Source organism: Scatophagus argus, chromosome 13 (genome assembly GCF_020382885.2).
Source record: "Scatophagus argus isolate fScaArg1 chromosome 13, fScaArg1.pri, whole genome shotgun sequence".
Lineage (NCBI taxonomy): Eukaryota > Metazoa > Chordata > Actinopteri > Scatophagidae > Scatophagus > Scatophagus argus.
Window position 1 is genome coordinate 11,712,577 of NC_058505.1, and position 15,272 is coordinate 11,727,848.

Here is a 15,272-nt window from a genome sequence, read left to right on the forward strand (position 1 = left end):
TGCTATGATATTCAATGCTACTGTTACAACACATGGCAAGGAGAATAAATAATAAAGATTAAGATTTAAAAGATTTAATATTGAGAGGTAAATTATGACAACATTTAGGGAATACTGTAATGTATTTGTAATACATATTACAGGCACATCTTCTGGCTGTTCCAACACTTACCCACAATGGTGTGTTTGGTGCGTGCCTCCTGGCTCCTCTGTACGTTCAGCTCCTCCTCCTGTCCTGCGGGGTCAGTGTGTGTGAGCCTGAAGTGATCCACCTCAGCTTGTGGGTTCTTCCAGTCCACATGGATAGTAACTTCTGTCTGGCCAAGAACTCGGATCTCATCAATAGCTGAGACATCTGGGAAGGATCCAAGTGTTGAAAGACAAGATGGAACTCGGTATACAGAGGTGACCCTGCATTAAAGCCCCTTTAATCACAAGCATCTGCCCCGCTCTGCTCCCATGCCCTTGAGCTAGACAATGGATTATACCTCCCTGAAATGTAACCCTCTTGGTGAGGGAGGCCACACAGGAATTTACCTGTTGGCCATTAAGAAATATAATCAAAATATCAACAAGTTAGTCCTTTTCCTACCACATACTGTAGATAGTATCTTCACTGAAATGTCAAACAAAAAGTTAAATTCATAAGCAATAAAACACAACCTTGCTAAAGTCAGTAGATTTTAGAGATTGAAACAACCTTAGTCTGGTATGAGCAACTTATAATGACCAATGTAGGCTAATGTTAGCAATCATTATAACGCTGTGTTGCACTAGTGAGTCATTTTGCTGACTTGACTTTACTCTGAACTACCTGATGATAGAGAGTTGTGGCCACAGTTGTCTATTGTTCAGTCAAAGTTACATAGTATGGCTTTAATTGTGAAAACACATACCACCACACTCAACTAAATTAATAAACTACTAAATTAATATTTCGTTAAGGTATGCAGAAATTGTGAATTATATAAAATAGCAATGTAACTATTGAATGATTGCTTATTGCTTAATACTCCATCTCATTTAATGCATTTCATTAATAAAGTACTGGCTGAACCTACCTCTGTGATCCTGTGAGTCAGAGGTATTAAAGGTGGGTAATTGCCAAGGACTAGAGGGATTACGTCTTTTTCCACACATATGTCACTACATAAATATATGAAATACATGTAACATGCATGCATGTGCAGATATAGGTACCATTTAGAATATTAGCCTAACCATGAGGGTTTTCTGAATTTGCAGCATATGGTGGAAAGAAACAGATCTAAACCATCAAACAAAACAAATGGTACTAAATAAAAAGGGTTGGCATTTTTTTTATGCTGACTTGTGTGTTTTTGCATGGGAAAAAAAAAACCATTCTCTTAAGGCCTTTTGAAGTAGGCTGTTGTTTGAAGTTGAAAACTATGTAACCAGTGAAATGTCTGCCTCATGCTGCATACACACTACCATAAGCCAGATGATGGCGTGTTTTCTCATGTCCATGTGGGAATGCCATGCTCTGTGAGGTTTTCCATGACTAACCAGGCTAACCACACATTAGAGTCTTACTCAATCTCTGTCCGTCTTACTTGCGCCCACCAGCCTGGTCTAGTAATCTCCTTCTCTTCACATCTGTCTCTACCACACATCTGCAAGCAAGTCCTCTTTCCCTTAAACACATCCGTGGAGTCATTTCCTTGTAATTATCTTTAGATTTGATGGGTAACAAACCAGTGCTTAATGAAACACTTAGTAATGACAGGCCTCAGTTTGTTCGTTGCTTTCTTAGCATAGCATTTGTGTAAAAACACACACAGTAGATTTAAACAGAGGAAAAAGTTCTCCTTATCTTACACAATTCACTGAAAGTAATTTAAGTGATATCAAATAGTGTTGTTGTTCACAGTCTGCAACACTTGAAATATATCCTTCTGCCATGTACTTGCCTCTTTCCTAAGTTTCTTAAACACCTCCTTCCTCTAATCATTTACGGGTCTAACATATTGTTTTCATGCCTAATCAGACTTGTGCCTATGTTTGACCTCAAATGTGACCATTTAATCCACAGAAAATTTAAGTAAATCCCCCAGACCTGCAGGCCATACCTGGTCTCCCTGCCACATGAGTCTTTAATAGGTCACATGTGCCTTTGCCCCGAACCACCAACACATTTAAGAGCAACATGCTGCATTCAGCTCCATTCCACTTCACCAGAAATAGATCTTATTCTGCTTTGTGCTCATTTAGTCAGAAGAAGCACTCATTTCGAGTCCCCACTCATATTTTTCAATACTGATCACAGTGGTCTGTACTTACCTGTGGTAGCTTCAATCTTGTCTGCTTCACTTTGTATTTCTTTGATGACAGCATATACTTGGACGATGTAGGTGACCCCAGGGGACAGTCCTGTGATGAGGTAGGAGTTCTCTGTGTTGGGAACCTTAACCTAGGATACAGCATGTTGCAACAAAGGTGCTTTAGACATGTAGGTCTCTTTTATTCGGTGTAATTACTAATTTTCCCCAAAAAAGTAAAAAAAAAAACAAACAAAAAAAAAAACCTACTTGCTGCAAGGCGCTTTCATCGTCTTTGGGATGATATGTTAAAATGTAATACTCTGCTCCACGAACTGACTCCCACTCAACCAGGAGAGAGACGTCAGTCAACTGGACCAACCGCAGACCCTGAGGGCCAAGGACTGAGAGAGAGGGAGACAGGGGGACAAAGTTTAATAGAGGTTATTGTACATTTTAATACAATGTTCTATTACTTTAATTGCTTTCTTGACTGAGACCCTTTGTCATTTTCTTTCTGTTTTCATTATGCCTTTCACCCTGGTGGACATTTCATCACAATTCAATAAAAAATCACCTTGCACAGACTTGAAATGTGCTTGAAATACTGTGAGCAAAACATCTTAATAAAAAGACTTTCAGAGTTTCTGGTCACAGTTGAATTAATTCTGTTGTTTGGCAGTGCAGACTTATTAAACTAAATAAATATTCACAAAATGATAATTAAATTTGTAAGGTAAGTTTATGCTGATCTATTAAAATAACAAATAAAAATCTGACTGCAACCCTCTTCTCTTGTTTGTCATTTCCTTGGCCAAAACACGCCACATTTCCATACTAACATTGTTACATAGAACACATGAACTGCTCATTATTGTTCAATGCAGATTTTCAAAACTTTCTTTTTCTAAATAAATCAAACCCCAATGTTAAAAACAGACACACAATGGCTTCCTGTAAGGTGAAAAGACGTCTAACACTGTCACGTCATAATGTTTTCATAATTTCTTTCTTTAATGGTGCCAATCTGTCCCTCTAATGCTGTGTAAGAGGATCCTGAACCAGTCAAGAGTAATGCACTATTCTGAACTCTGAGGTTTGTGCCCAAACCTGAGATGGAAATTGGAGAAAAAAAAAAATTCAGTGGTTGTACAAAGGCTTCAATGGAGATGATGGAAAAATATGGCAGGGAGTGAATAAGAAGGTATATAACTACGGGGAAGTACAATAACAAAACAGTAGCCAAAAGACAGGAGACGGCAAGTCAGCAGTGTGGGGGAACAAGGCTTTCCAGAGAAATAAATGGTAGGAGGTGGTACGTTTGGAGAAGCACAGCAGTATACACAAACGTAAGCATATTTCAAGGGGAAAAAGTGAAGGAGTAAGAGTGGTGAAAGAGCCTGCCATAACTATGTCAGTGCAGGAATTCATATCAGGTTCAGATGCTGTTCCACAAGGTAAAGTCAGGAAGCTTAAATGTGTTTTTTTCCTAGGTTGTAGCAATCCTTTTCCATCCAGCAGCAGTTAATGTCCCCCTGTTGCTATTCTAAGCACGACTGTCAACAATCTTTACCCTCAAACGATATTTCAGAACAGCTGGGTGAATAAATTAACATAGTAAGATGTGAGAATGTGAAAACTAAGAGTGATTTGTTTCTTCTCCGATTCACAAAATGAAATGGGAACTCAATAAACTTCTTTTTTGTTCTTCTTCTGAGTCCTATCATCTTTTATAAGTTGCCCATCTGCTTATAGAAATTTCAAGTGAGAATTAGGAATCTGGAAGTCTCTGAGCTCATTCACCTACACATTTGAGGACAAAAAAATTCAAAGTTACATTACATTGAACATTATCTCTTTAAATACATGCATAAAAGAAAAGGAATATTTCTGAGACAAGAAGCCATGATAAGAATAGTAAATCCAAAACATCTACATTGTGTTGATATAACTAAGTTACTATGCTCACTTTTAATAATCTCACCCATATTATACCAAGATTACCTTCTTAGATGTGACTGTTAAACTTTTTTTTTTCCTGTAATCTAATGGATTGACAAGAGTTCAGGATACAAAAATATTTTCACATTTAAAGCACCATTGCTTCTCTAGACCACATGGCAACATCAATGGGAAGGAATGAAAGTGCACTATAGTGGATGTTCAGCAAACCTAAACCCGTACTTTGAGAGTCATGTTGCCGCCCTCACCCACAGAGCAGATTGACATCCATCAGCCAGGTGCTGAAATGGCAAGTAGCCAGATAAAACAAAGACTGTCTCAATGGTTTTGCTTTTTTGCTCTTTTTCTCCTAGCGCTTATTATCACTATTATTACTAACACCTAAAATCAACACAATGTGTTTTTTTTTCTTACCTCCCACTTTCCCTTCCTCACTGACTTTTCCTCTGACACGGTGCCACTATTGATGTTGGGCTCCATTCAACAGCACCTACACACAAAGCTGCAGATCTGTCTCAAGCTATTCTCTGCCTCTACAGAGCGAAACACAGCTTGAAGAAACGAAATCACCATCAAGGCTTTGACACAGCTGACCTGCTACTGTGAAGAATGAACCGTTTACACTCTTAGTCTAGTTTCTACTGTGATTCAGGACCTGAAACCGGTTGTAGAGCTTCTTTTGGTGGAGTCACTCAATCCATGCTGCCATAGAATAAACTTCTTTTGCGGTCCAAAAGACAAGCGTTGAAAATGCAGAGTTTTGTATCTTTCACCTGCAGCGCAATTTTCAAAATCTCTTCAGAAATGAGTGTCACAGTATGAACTTTGTGAATTATGACTTGCTGTTGCTGCTCTCCTTTCTGCTTGCCCGGCCTTAAATTGCCATAAAATGCAATTTTGTACTCTGCACCTGAGGCAGTACAGTAATAGTGGTTTGGTGAGCAGTACATTTAGCAAAGAAGGTGATGGTTCTTCTGTTTGGTAAAAACTACATGGAGCCCCAAAGACTGATGGTTGTTCTTGTGTATATTCCTGTGGAATCACATTATGTGACCCGATGTCATCCGCAGGCCATAGCTGTCAGCACTTACAGGGTCAGCAGACTGAAAGGGCACCATCAGCTGCTATATCTGAAATAACTGTTGGAGACATGCTTTAAATACCACTGAAGTAGGTCACTATGGCCATCATGATAACCGCCATAACTTTAGGTCACTCAGAGACTCTGCAGTCAGGACATTGACCATTTATTGCAAATAGTTAGGAATTAAATTTGACAGAAAAGACGACAAGCTTTTTGAGGGAGCAGTCATAATCTCCTAATTATAGTCATTATATGTTAGAAAAGATTAAAAGATTTTTTTTTTTTTTTTTTTTGCCACCCTTGATTACAATCACACTTCACCAGAGGCAGATTATATTAGCTGTTGCTAATTACCTTTAAGTCCTTATTTAAATATTTCACTGTGGATAGCACTCTACACACTGGTGTCTGTAACATCAGCCTACGACTATGATGTGTATATGTTTTTGTAGTTCAACAACAGAAACAGATCAGTGACACTTCTCAAGAGAAATTATTTAGCTGATTGACTCTCCCAGTTTAGTTTATCATCTCATTTAATTTTAATTGAATCTGTATTGAATGTGCAGCTCTTAGTGTTGTAGTTATTAATTACTTTATTTTATTTGCTTGCAAATGTTAAAAGGTAAACCTAATTGAATTTAATAAGGGATTTGAAAGTATTCAAATACTGGATTCAAGAATGCATAATAACACATAAATTTAGTTAAAGTCCTGCATGAATATTCTGGGTGTTACCTGTAAGGTGACCTGTTTCACTGACATGCCACAATAGAAAAAGCTGAGGTGTAAATAATACGATTAATGATGGCTGAATTCCATTTAGCTGCTTCAGTTAGGATCCTGGTTTTGTGGATACTAGCTCTCTGTCATGCTGTCATTGTCCCCTGGGACACACAGAGCAGAGACATGGTTGATGTTATTGGTAACATTTGTGCTTTTCCTGAAAGACTGAAATATCTGCTCTTAAAAAAGGCCCATTGCCATTAAGTTGATAATACAAGGATGACGTATCATTAATCAAACAGATGTCAGCTCATAAGCTGGTACAAGCACAACTACACTGCTACAAGTACTAAGAATTCATCCAGTTAGATCCAAAAAATGTTTACTAAATGATACAGAAAGGAAATTTATATGATGGTGACCTGAGCGTTGGGGGCAAGTGTTATATTTTAATGGTCCCAGAGCTCCTTTGTAGCATCTGTGTTTTCCATGAGACAGTAGTTAATATTCACAGCTTAAATGTCAGAAGAGTCATAGAGGTGACTAATAAAAATGTGAAATGTGAATGCTAATTCTCATGAGAAACACAGATCAAACTAAATGCAAGCTTGGGTCATAAAATCTTATTATGCTGCACCCCAGATATATCACTTATCCATAAAAAATACCATAATGGAATATGCTTACTCAGACACCATTAATCTCTGCGGGACATGTCGAAAATGTTGCTGGTATCTTGTTTAAGAACTGCCCACAGCAAGAAAAACCTGCATAAATGCTCTGTATGTATGCAGGAATCAAACATATAAAATTAAGTAAGCACTGTACAGCTTACCTAATGAACAGTCTTCCCCATAGAAGCCTTCATCACAGATGCACTTGCCATCCACACACCGGCCGTTACCGATGCAGTCGTTGGGACACTTCTGGACACTGCAGTCCTCACCAGTGAAGTGAGGGAAACACACACATTTTCCATCCACGCAGTGTCCCTTGTCATTGCAGTTGTCTGGACACATGAGCTGGCTGCAGTCTTCTCCCATGTAGCCCTGATGGCACACACACTTCCCATCCACACATCGGCCGTTGTCATTGCACTCGTCGGGGCAGGAGGACACGGAGCAATCTGGGCCTTCCCATCCCGGGTTACAGAGACAGCTGCAGGTGTCGTGTTGGTAGGTACCATGGCCACTACAGCCTGTGTCCACCCCTGAGAAGGAAGGTTGAAAAGCTGTTATTGTATGGCTGGATGGATATAGTGGGTGTGGTATAGTTATATCAAGTTGTGACACAGCTTACCTCCTCTTCCACAACATCCCTGAGTGCACTGGGTCTTCAGGTAGTTGACTTCTTCCTCCAGCCCGTTGACTCTGTATAAGAGCGACTTGAAACTTTCTGACTCCTCACAGTCACACTTTGGCGTCTGCAGCCTGATGTTGTGTCTGAAGATGATATCGTTGTCACCAGTCGTAGTGGTTTCCGTCTGCAATCCTACAATATGTGACAGTAATTCAGCTTGTGAATTTCTTAGCGTACTGTGATGGGTCACCAAGCTCACGCAAAATGACACAGTACATTTAGTATCATACATATCATATAAATCATATAAATCATACAGTGACATGCAAGATATTTAATTGTATATCTGTTACAATGGTTTTCATCTGTTTCTGAGCTTTCTGAATAAACATACTCCTACCCCACTCACTTATCTTTTCTGTAATTATTCTCAGTTGCTTTCTCTCTCACTCAGATTTTCATATTTGTTTGTAACCTGTTTCGTCCTGGGTTGGCAGGCGCTCGAGTTTACAGCTGGAACTCCCTGGGATGTCAATTTTATAAACGTGGCTGAAAGTGACTCCCTGCTCTGGGGCTGAGGGGTCCAGGTTGTTGGCAAAGCTGAAGGGTGACATGGTGCAGAGTAGGGCCAGCAGGCACAGGGCCCTCCACAGGAGTCTGTTGGTCATGGCTAAGAGACAGGAGAAGAGCAAAATACTGTTAGTGTTACTGTTTGACTGTCAGAAAGCCTGAGGCTGGTTTTTTTGTTTTTAAATTTTAATATCATCTGTGTACATGCAGAAAAGTGAACGAAAGGTACCAGTAATTCAGTTTAAACTTCTGTTTAACTTCAGTTTAAACTGAATTACTGGTACCTTTCTGAACTCAAACTACTAACCCCTTTCAACCCCAAAGCCTATCCTGAATGTATTATTTCCATTGAATAGTGAAAAAGGAAAGAAAGGTAGTTTGAGGTATGCATAGAAATTATTGTTCCAGGAAAGAAAGCAAAAACACCAAAGTAGTCACTAATTTTATACTCATAAAAATTACCAGCACACTATGGTACATCATTGAAGGAATAGTTTAAGAAACACACTTCTTCATTTATGCTTTGAACATTACAGTTGTGGAAGGTTGACGCATCTGCCTTATCTGAGTAGAATCAAGCTAAGGCAAGGAGACAATTAGCTTAGCTTATCATAAATTCAGGAAGTAGCAGTGTTTCCTGTCACCATTGTGATGGCAAGAATCCAGGAAGTCCCTGTGCCTAGTCAAAATTGTTAGAGCATATAACATCTCATGAAACCATCATCATCATCATTTTGATATTTCTGTGTGACTGAAGAGTTAAAAAGTAAGATATAGCATATTAATAATTCAGTCATTAACTTGGTACTGATTGTGTACTTTTTAAATTGTGACAGAGCCAGGTGAACTGTGTCCTGCTGTCTCCAGTCTTTATGCTAAGACAGATTAACAGCCTCCTGTGTCCAGCTCTGTACCTAATGCATAGACCAGAGAGTGGTACAAATCTTCATGTCCAACCGTCCAGAAGATTGGCTCCCTGATTAATTTATCTTCAGAAAAAAACAATATGAGGCTGGAAGGTAAATTACACTTGGCAAAAAAAAAAAAAAAAAAAAAAGCATACCCCATGAAAACATTTCTCAAAAGGTATGAATTTTCAATTAAACAAAATAAACAAACTAAACTCCTCACTGCTGACTGTCAGACACATTAAATTAATTTTCAAGATCACAGTGGCTTGAACCAATGCTTCATATGGAGATTAAATATATAATCCATCTGTTACTTTAGTATGATTTTATACATTTTATAGAGACTGTATCTTTGGCATGAACTAACAGACTATTGAAACTGTAGATGTTTGTCGTCATGGCTGACTGGTCCTGCGTCTCCGGTTTGAAAGAGGGTCACGTTTGTTCTTTCTAGTTAGGGTTTTATGGCTAGAAAAAATATCTGGATAAAGCATAAGTTACATTATATCCAATGGAGCCTGCTGCTGTACATTTAAGGTCAGGAAACCTGGACTATTATGTCACTTTGTTGTGTGTGTGTGTGTGTGTGTGTGTTGGGCTCACATTCCACAGTATGGTAGCAGAAAGTGAGCACTCATCACTTTGCCAGAGATCCTTTTGCTTTAAACCATAAATTGTGCTCAGTCAGGCGTTTCAAAGCTTCAGCGAGTGCAGAAACTTGTCCTCAATGATGATGTCATTGTGTATAATAACAGTGATGTCATGTGAACTTAAAACCTTGCAGTGGCTTCCCCGGGAAGCCAAATTACATGCTTTCAAAATAGTGTGCTTGGTTTAACCTTCAGAAAGTCTTTTTTCAGACTTTGGTCTGAATTTAACATTCTGGTGTGGAAGTTTGAATTGCAACAGAAGGATCCTCTGATCTAACTGAGCTGAGCTTAGGCCATAGACCACCTATGGAAACATAAAATCACTTAAAGCTCTAGGTGGTGTTAGGGGTACTGTAACGCTTGACAACAGCAAAACTTCATCACATCATATAGTAGCATTTGTATTTTTTGGATTTGTATGAAATAATACAGGGTTGTTCAATAGAATATGTATGCACTGCAATTAAAGGAGGGCATTAGGAAAGAGACAGAAAAGTGTTATCTCAGAATTTATGAGCACAACAATGTAATGGAAGACAAAATTCTTTCCTTGTCTTTCTTATTCTGAGCCAAGAATGTTTCAGTGAGACCTATAAAAGTTAAATAAATATTTGTGTTTTTGTTATTTTATGAATTTATTCTGATGATATTCTGATATGTTTAACCAAAACATTTGCTCGTTGAGCATCAAATGCTAAAACAGATGGAAAAGAAGCATAAAGAGAAACAGAATCTAAAAATCCCTCTAGACTGTTGGCCAGAACGTTAAAATGTCAACAAATTGGATCTAAAAACTGCCAATCCTCCAGCTACCATAATGGCACCATTATCAGGTCACCAGAGACTCTGAGCAGGCAGAATACTGGACTCTTTGAATGATATGTGAAGGTTTGATATTTTTTTCAGTCGCTGAGGTGGAAAGCTACTTCTCTTGTTTTTTTCTTTGTTAAATAAATTTCACTTTATAAATCTTATAAATCTTCCCTGTAATGATTTACTAAGGATGTAACTCAAGTAGCTGTGTGACTCAATTCTCCAGCCCTTTTTTAGGAAGACAAATAGACGTGTAATTACTATGACCTGTTCTTGTAGTCCAAACTCAATGAGGCTGACCTTGTTTGGTTATTTTAGCTGTCGATTTGACTGCTGCTGGTCAAAAGCTTGAGGTCTATGACATCAATGGGAAATTGCTTTTTTGACCCTATGTGGTGGCCAAAACCTTGACGGGTGTTTTATCACTGGCCAGGACCAGAGATGAGGTAAAAGAAACATCAAGAGAAGGAGATGGAGAGAGACTGGAAAGTAAGGGAAAATGGAGCTGAGAAAGCTGAAGACTGAGAGATGATTAAGTGAGTGAGAGAGAATGAATAGGTGACAGAGGGTAAAATGAAGAGACCCTACAGGAGTCAGTGACAGCCTAGCAGTTAGCCACATTATAGACAGTGTCCTATAGCTGTGTGGGATAGCACTGAGATACTTAACAAGTATGTTTATAGCTTCCTGTCAAGGTTTTATTTGACGCTCTCAGTTTTCAGGCCTTTTTCTTATTTCTCTTGGAGGAGAGAGAACTGTGACCCTCCAAGCATAGCAAAGGGCTGCTACTGATTGCTAAAAATGTTCCAATGTGGAAATTAAAAAGACAGATGGAGGGGTTAATGGAGAGAGGAAATGGGGAGTAGAGAGGCAAGTGGGGAGAAACATTTTGGAATTACCGGATGGGTGGATGGATGGATGGATGGATGGATGGGTAGAGGAATGGTTAGATGGATAAATGGTTGCATGAATAAATAGAGAAATGGAAGGATTTTGATCGCAAATGGATGGATTGACAGATGAATGACATGTAGATAAATGATTGAAAGGAGGGCTAAAAAATTAATGAATTAGTGGAGGGATGAATGGGAAAATGAATCAATTAAATGAATTTCTAAATGAGTCAATGAAATTACTACATTAATGGATCAGTGCATGAATAAATCAGTTGATGAATGAATATATGGACAGATACATGGGTTGATGGGTGGATGGAGGACTGAATAGAAATATGATGGATGGATGAATTGATGGATGGGTTAAGGATTAATGGATAGATGGATGGATGGATGGATATCTTCTAGCATATCTTCTTTAGCTTCCTGTTTAGTCTATTAAAAAATGAATGGAGCAGATGGTGCTTGGACAGTGAAATGACAGGGAAGATTATACCTTTGAATGAAATACTAGATGCGTGCAGTGTCTGTCATGAGGAAAAACAGGAAAGATTGTGAGTTTTGAGAAAGCAGAATGGATTTAGTAGCTGTTCCCCCAGGGTAATATGAATATGTTTAACATCATGCTTGGCATCAGTATCCAGCACATTCATAATCTAAAGACAGCTGACTGTCATAAGTTAATACTGCAGGATAAAGCACGAAAACAGAATGGCTTCAGACCAGTGGACCCTGTCATTTTAGCATTTTGTAGAGATTGTATAGCATACCCCATCCAGATAGCATTTCAACCTGGCTTTCAAACCTCTTCAAGTAAAATTCAACATGTCCATAAACACAGTTAAAAATTCCTTCCTGACAATAACTTCTCTGTGTCAGAGCAGAGCTATGTCAATGGGCCTGTAAAATGTTTGTTGACTATCTGGTGATGTGTGTTCACTCTTTTATACTGGAGAAAGAAGCACATGGGACTCTGCCCATGTGTGTACAGTATGTGTGTGAAACTCATTTATAGTTCACGGCGACCAGGGGGAATTCCCTTCAAAGGTAACAACAGCAATTTAATTACCGAGAGACAATACTGTCTGGATCCACAGACACCTTTCACCGAAGGCTTCTTTATAAGCTGCACGGCTGCTAGTGTGTGTGTTCCTAAAAATCTCTATATGCCGTCAGAGCTTTGGAAACAGTGGATGCACTAAACATTGAGATGAGCAGAGAAAGGGAGGGAAAACCACCAGTGAAACAAAGTCGGACAGCTGTAGAGCAAACTTGAATACAGATCCACACAGAGGGATAGGATTTAGAAAGAGACTTGGTCCGTCTGTGCACATTTGCTCTGTCCTCTCTAGAGAGCCGTAAAGCCTCAGACAAAAAGGCCAACTGTTTCACCAGGTTTCAACTCAAGACAAATCCCACTGAATCAAACCTACAAGCCTGTGGATGGCAAGAAGAGAGGTTTTAAAAGGAAGATTGGCCCTTTATATGCGGTAGCAAACTTGTGGACCTTCCTTTCCCTTCCTCTTTCACTTCCTTCGCAGCAGCTTGCAGACAGAGCTGGAAAACTAAAATGAATAAAACAAAGCTGAAAGCAATTATCGTGTGAGAGCAGAGCTCATATCTTCATGATTCTGTCTGCCTCCTGCTGCTGTACAGACCACAAGTAGACCTCGATAAGGGCCTCGCTTCATCAGAATAGAGAGGCTCCATTCCCCTTAGTGGGGCTGTCAGATGAAGACCTAACCGACTGAAAAGATAGAAAAAAGAACACAACCCAAGCATTATTAAAACAGCCCAAGTTCTAGACAGAGATACGTTTTTGAAATAATAAAAATGTGTTTTGAGTAGCTTTCATGTGCCCAGAGGTCATTTTCAATCAGTGAAAGTAAATGAAAAAACTCAACTGGAGTCATGAGGTTTCCATGAAAGGACTCATGCAATCTGAACACTTTTTATAAGCCACCCACTCAGGGTTCTCTCTCTTCCTCTCTCTCGTTCTCTCTTTCTCTCCCTCTCCTCCTCTCTCTGTCTGCCTCTCTCTATCATTTTACATGGCTGATGGCCCACATCTGTAGCTCATTTTGTGAGGGCTTCTGTGTATTCCCTGAGCCAGCACAGTAGCATTAAAGGTAAATCTACTGGATCGACAGCCCTGTGAGAATAGCTATCGCCCTTGCACATAGTTAGTATAAATATTTATGTTGTTATCATGAAGAAAAATTAGTTCTGACAGCTTTGTCGACAGATATTATAGGATTATCTGGAAGACGATGTGGATATTAACTGAATATGCAAATCATAAATTATAGCTTAAATAGACATTGTGACAGCCAAAAGACTGTCACAATGTCACAACTGTTCCAAAAGGAAAATAACTATAGATGGTTTATGCAATCTTGTCCATTTAGCTTTAACCTGATCCACATGTTTTTATAGAATATTTAACTGAAACAATAACTATTGAAACCATTTTTTATTGCACAACATGATGCGTTCAGCCAATCACCAAAAAGAGGAAGTATTCAGATAATTTAAGTTAAAGTAGCAATAACACACTAAAAAATGACCAAATTGCAAGTGACAGTTGTGCATTCACAATGTTAGTGAAATAAAAGTACTAACTGTGGAGAAGTGCCCCGTTCAATGTAATGTTATTATTTTATTGGATCATTTATTGAATTCTGAAAAATGGGACACAAGCAGAAAGGAGCATAAAATACTAAAATAAGAAGTACTTAGTTACTTTCCACCACTGAACAACATAAATCACTTTCAGTGGTTTTAATGAATCCAAAAAAAGATGCCAAACTTTGCTCTGCAGTGAGCATCAACAGTCTACAAACGCTCACATAATTTCATTCTGTCCATATTATATTCTGTAACCCGTCCAGTATCTCTTTATCACTGAACAAGATCTTCACAACCTTTTTTTTTTCAGTTACACAAAGTACACAAATTCCAGGTGTCAAGTTAAACCGAGAGAAGTTTGGATGGATGGAAAGAAAGAAAGGGAGATGGGACAGAAAGACAGACAGAGAAAGCTGAGACAGAAATTGTATTGGGAAAAGATTGATAGAGGGGAAAAGTGCCAAAATGGAAGAAAACACATAATTGGTCCCCTTGAGATTTTATAGAAATAAACAAAAGTACAGCACAATTATCATCTTTAAAGTAACAACCATCATCAAAGTTTTTTTTTCTCTTGATGATTACTTACACTGAACTTTGCAAAACCTACAAATAATCTTCTGAAATTGTCTCACATCTACCAGTTAATTGGAATAGTAATGGCCAGTAAACTAAACCCTTCAATAAGAAACACATATTAAGGACAGCGCAAAGTTCCAGTTTAAATCACTGAGGAAAAATTGCAAGATTTAAGCTTTGCCTTACCCTTGAGGGTTTTCATTAACTTTCGTCTCTTCTTCTCTCCGTCCTTCTCTCTTTTCGTCACCAAGCCTCTCCCTGTGCCACCTGTTGACAGGCCTGGGCCAGTGTGTCAAAGACTTCTACTCTGCCCCTGACTTTTGCTCTCTCCCTCCCTCTTCAATTGTTAAAATCTCTCCCCAAAATGCCTGTAGGCCAATGGGCAGTTAGTTTGGGAGTGTCTCCTCTCCTTCTCTGCTCAAGTGATTGAATGAAAAGGGAGTGGGAGAAGAGGAGGAGAGAGATAATGAGCAGCATTTACTACTCTTTTCCCCCCAGCAAATCACTCTCTACATAAACATTCCTCTTACCTTTCTTTTTCATTGTCTCAACACTTTCTCTCTTTTTTTAAGCAGTTTTCCCCTTCTCTCTATGTGTTTGGTTACAGTAGCAGAGGAGGTTTAGATTAATCTCTTTAGCAGAGGGAGTAGGGCCCTAAACACCACAGTAAATGGATAAAGGTTGGTTTCAATGGGGGTACGATCGCAGCCAAGAAAAACGTAGAGTCGGCTTACGACTTAAGGAACCACTGGGGAAGGGTTATATTTGACAAAATATGTTTTTAAAAGTCAAACGTGTACACAAGAATACACAAGAAGACTTAAAAGAAAGGATGACTTTGGACTGAAATGACATGGATACAACAGTGGCATACA

At 38.9% G+C, this 15,272-nt stretch overlaps 1 protein-coding gene across 4 annotated transcripts in view; it reads right to left on the reverse strand.

Moving 5' to 3' along the window:
• The window catches only part of tnn (tenascin N), a 47,958-nt gene that overhangs the window by 20,919 nt on the left and 11,767 nt on the right, over positions 1–15,272 (reverse strand). For 3 of the 4 annotated variants that reach the window (XM_046407527.1, XM_046407523.1, XM_046407526.1), the window contains exons 3-8: positions 7,826–8,020; positions 7,351–7,542; positions 6,887–7,261; positions 2,550–2,683; positions 2,302–2,431; positions 173–355 (exon numbers count right to left, since the gene is read on the reverse strand). In XM_046407527.1, coding sequence (XP_046263483.1) covers positions 173–355; positions 2,302–2,431; positions 2,550–2,683; positions 6,887–7,261; positions 7,351–7,542; positions 7,826–8,020 — 1,209 coding nt within the window. Of the gene's footprint in view, positions 1–172; positions 356–2,301; positions 2,432–2,549; positions 2,684–6,886; positions 7,262–7,350; positions 7,543–7,825; positions 8,021–14,583; positions 14,810–15,272 lie in introns of those variants that run through there. The other variant, XM_046407524.1, reaches the window with a different exon arrangement.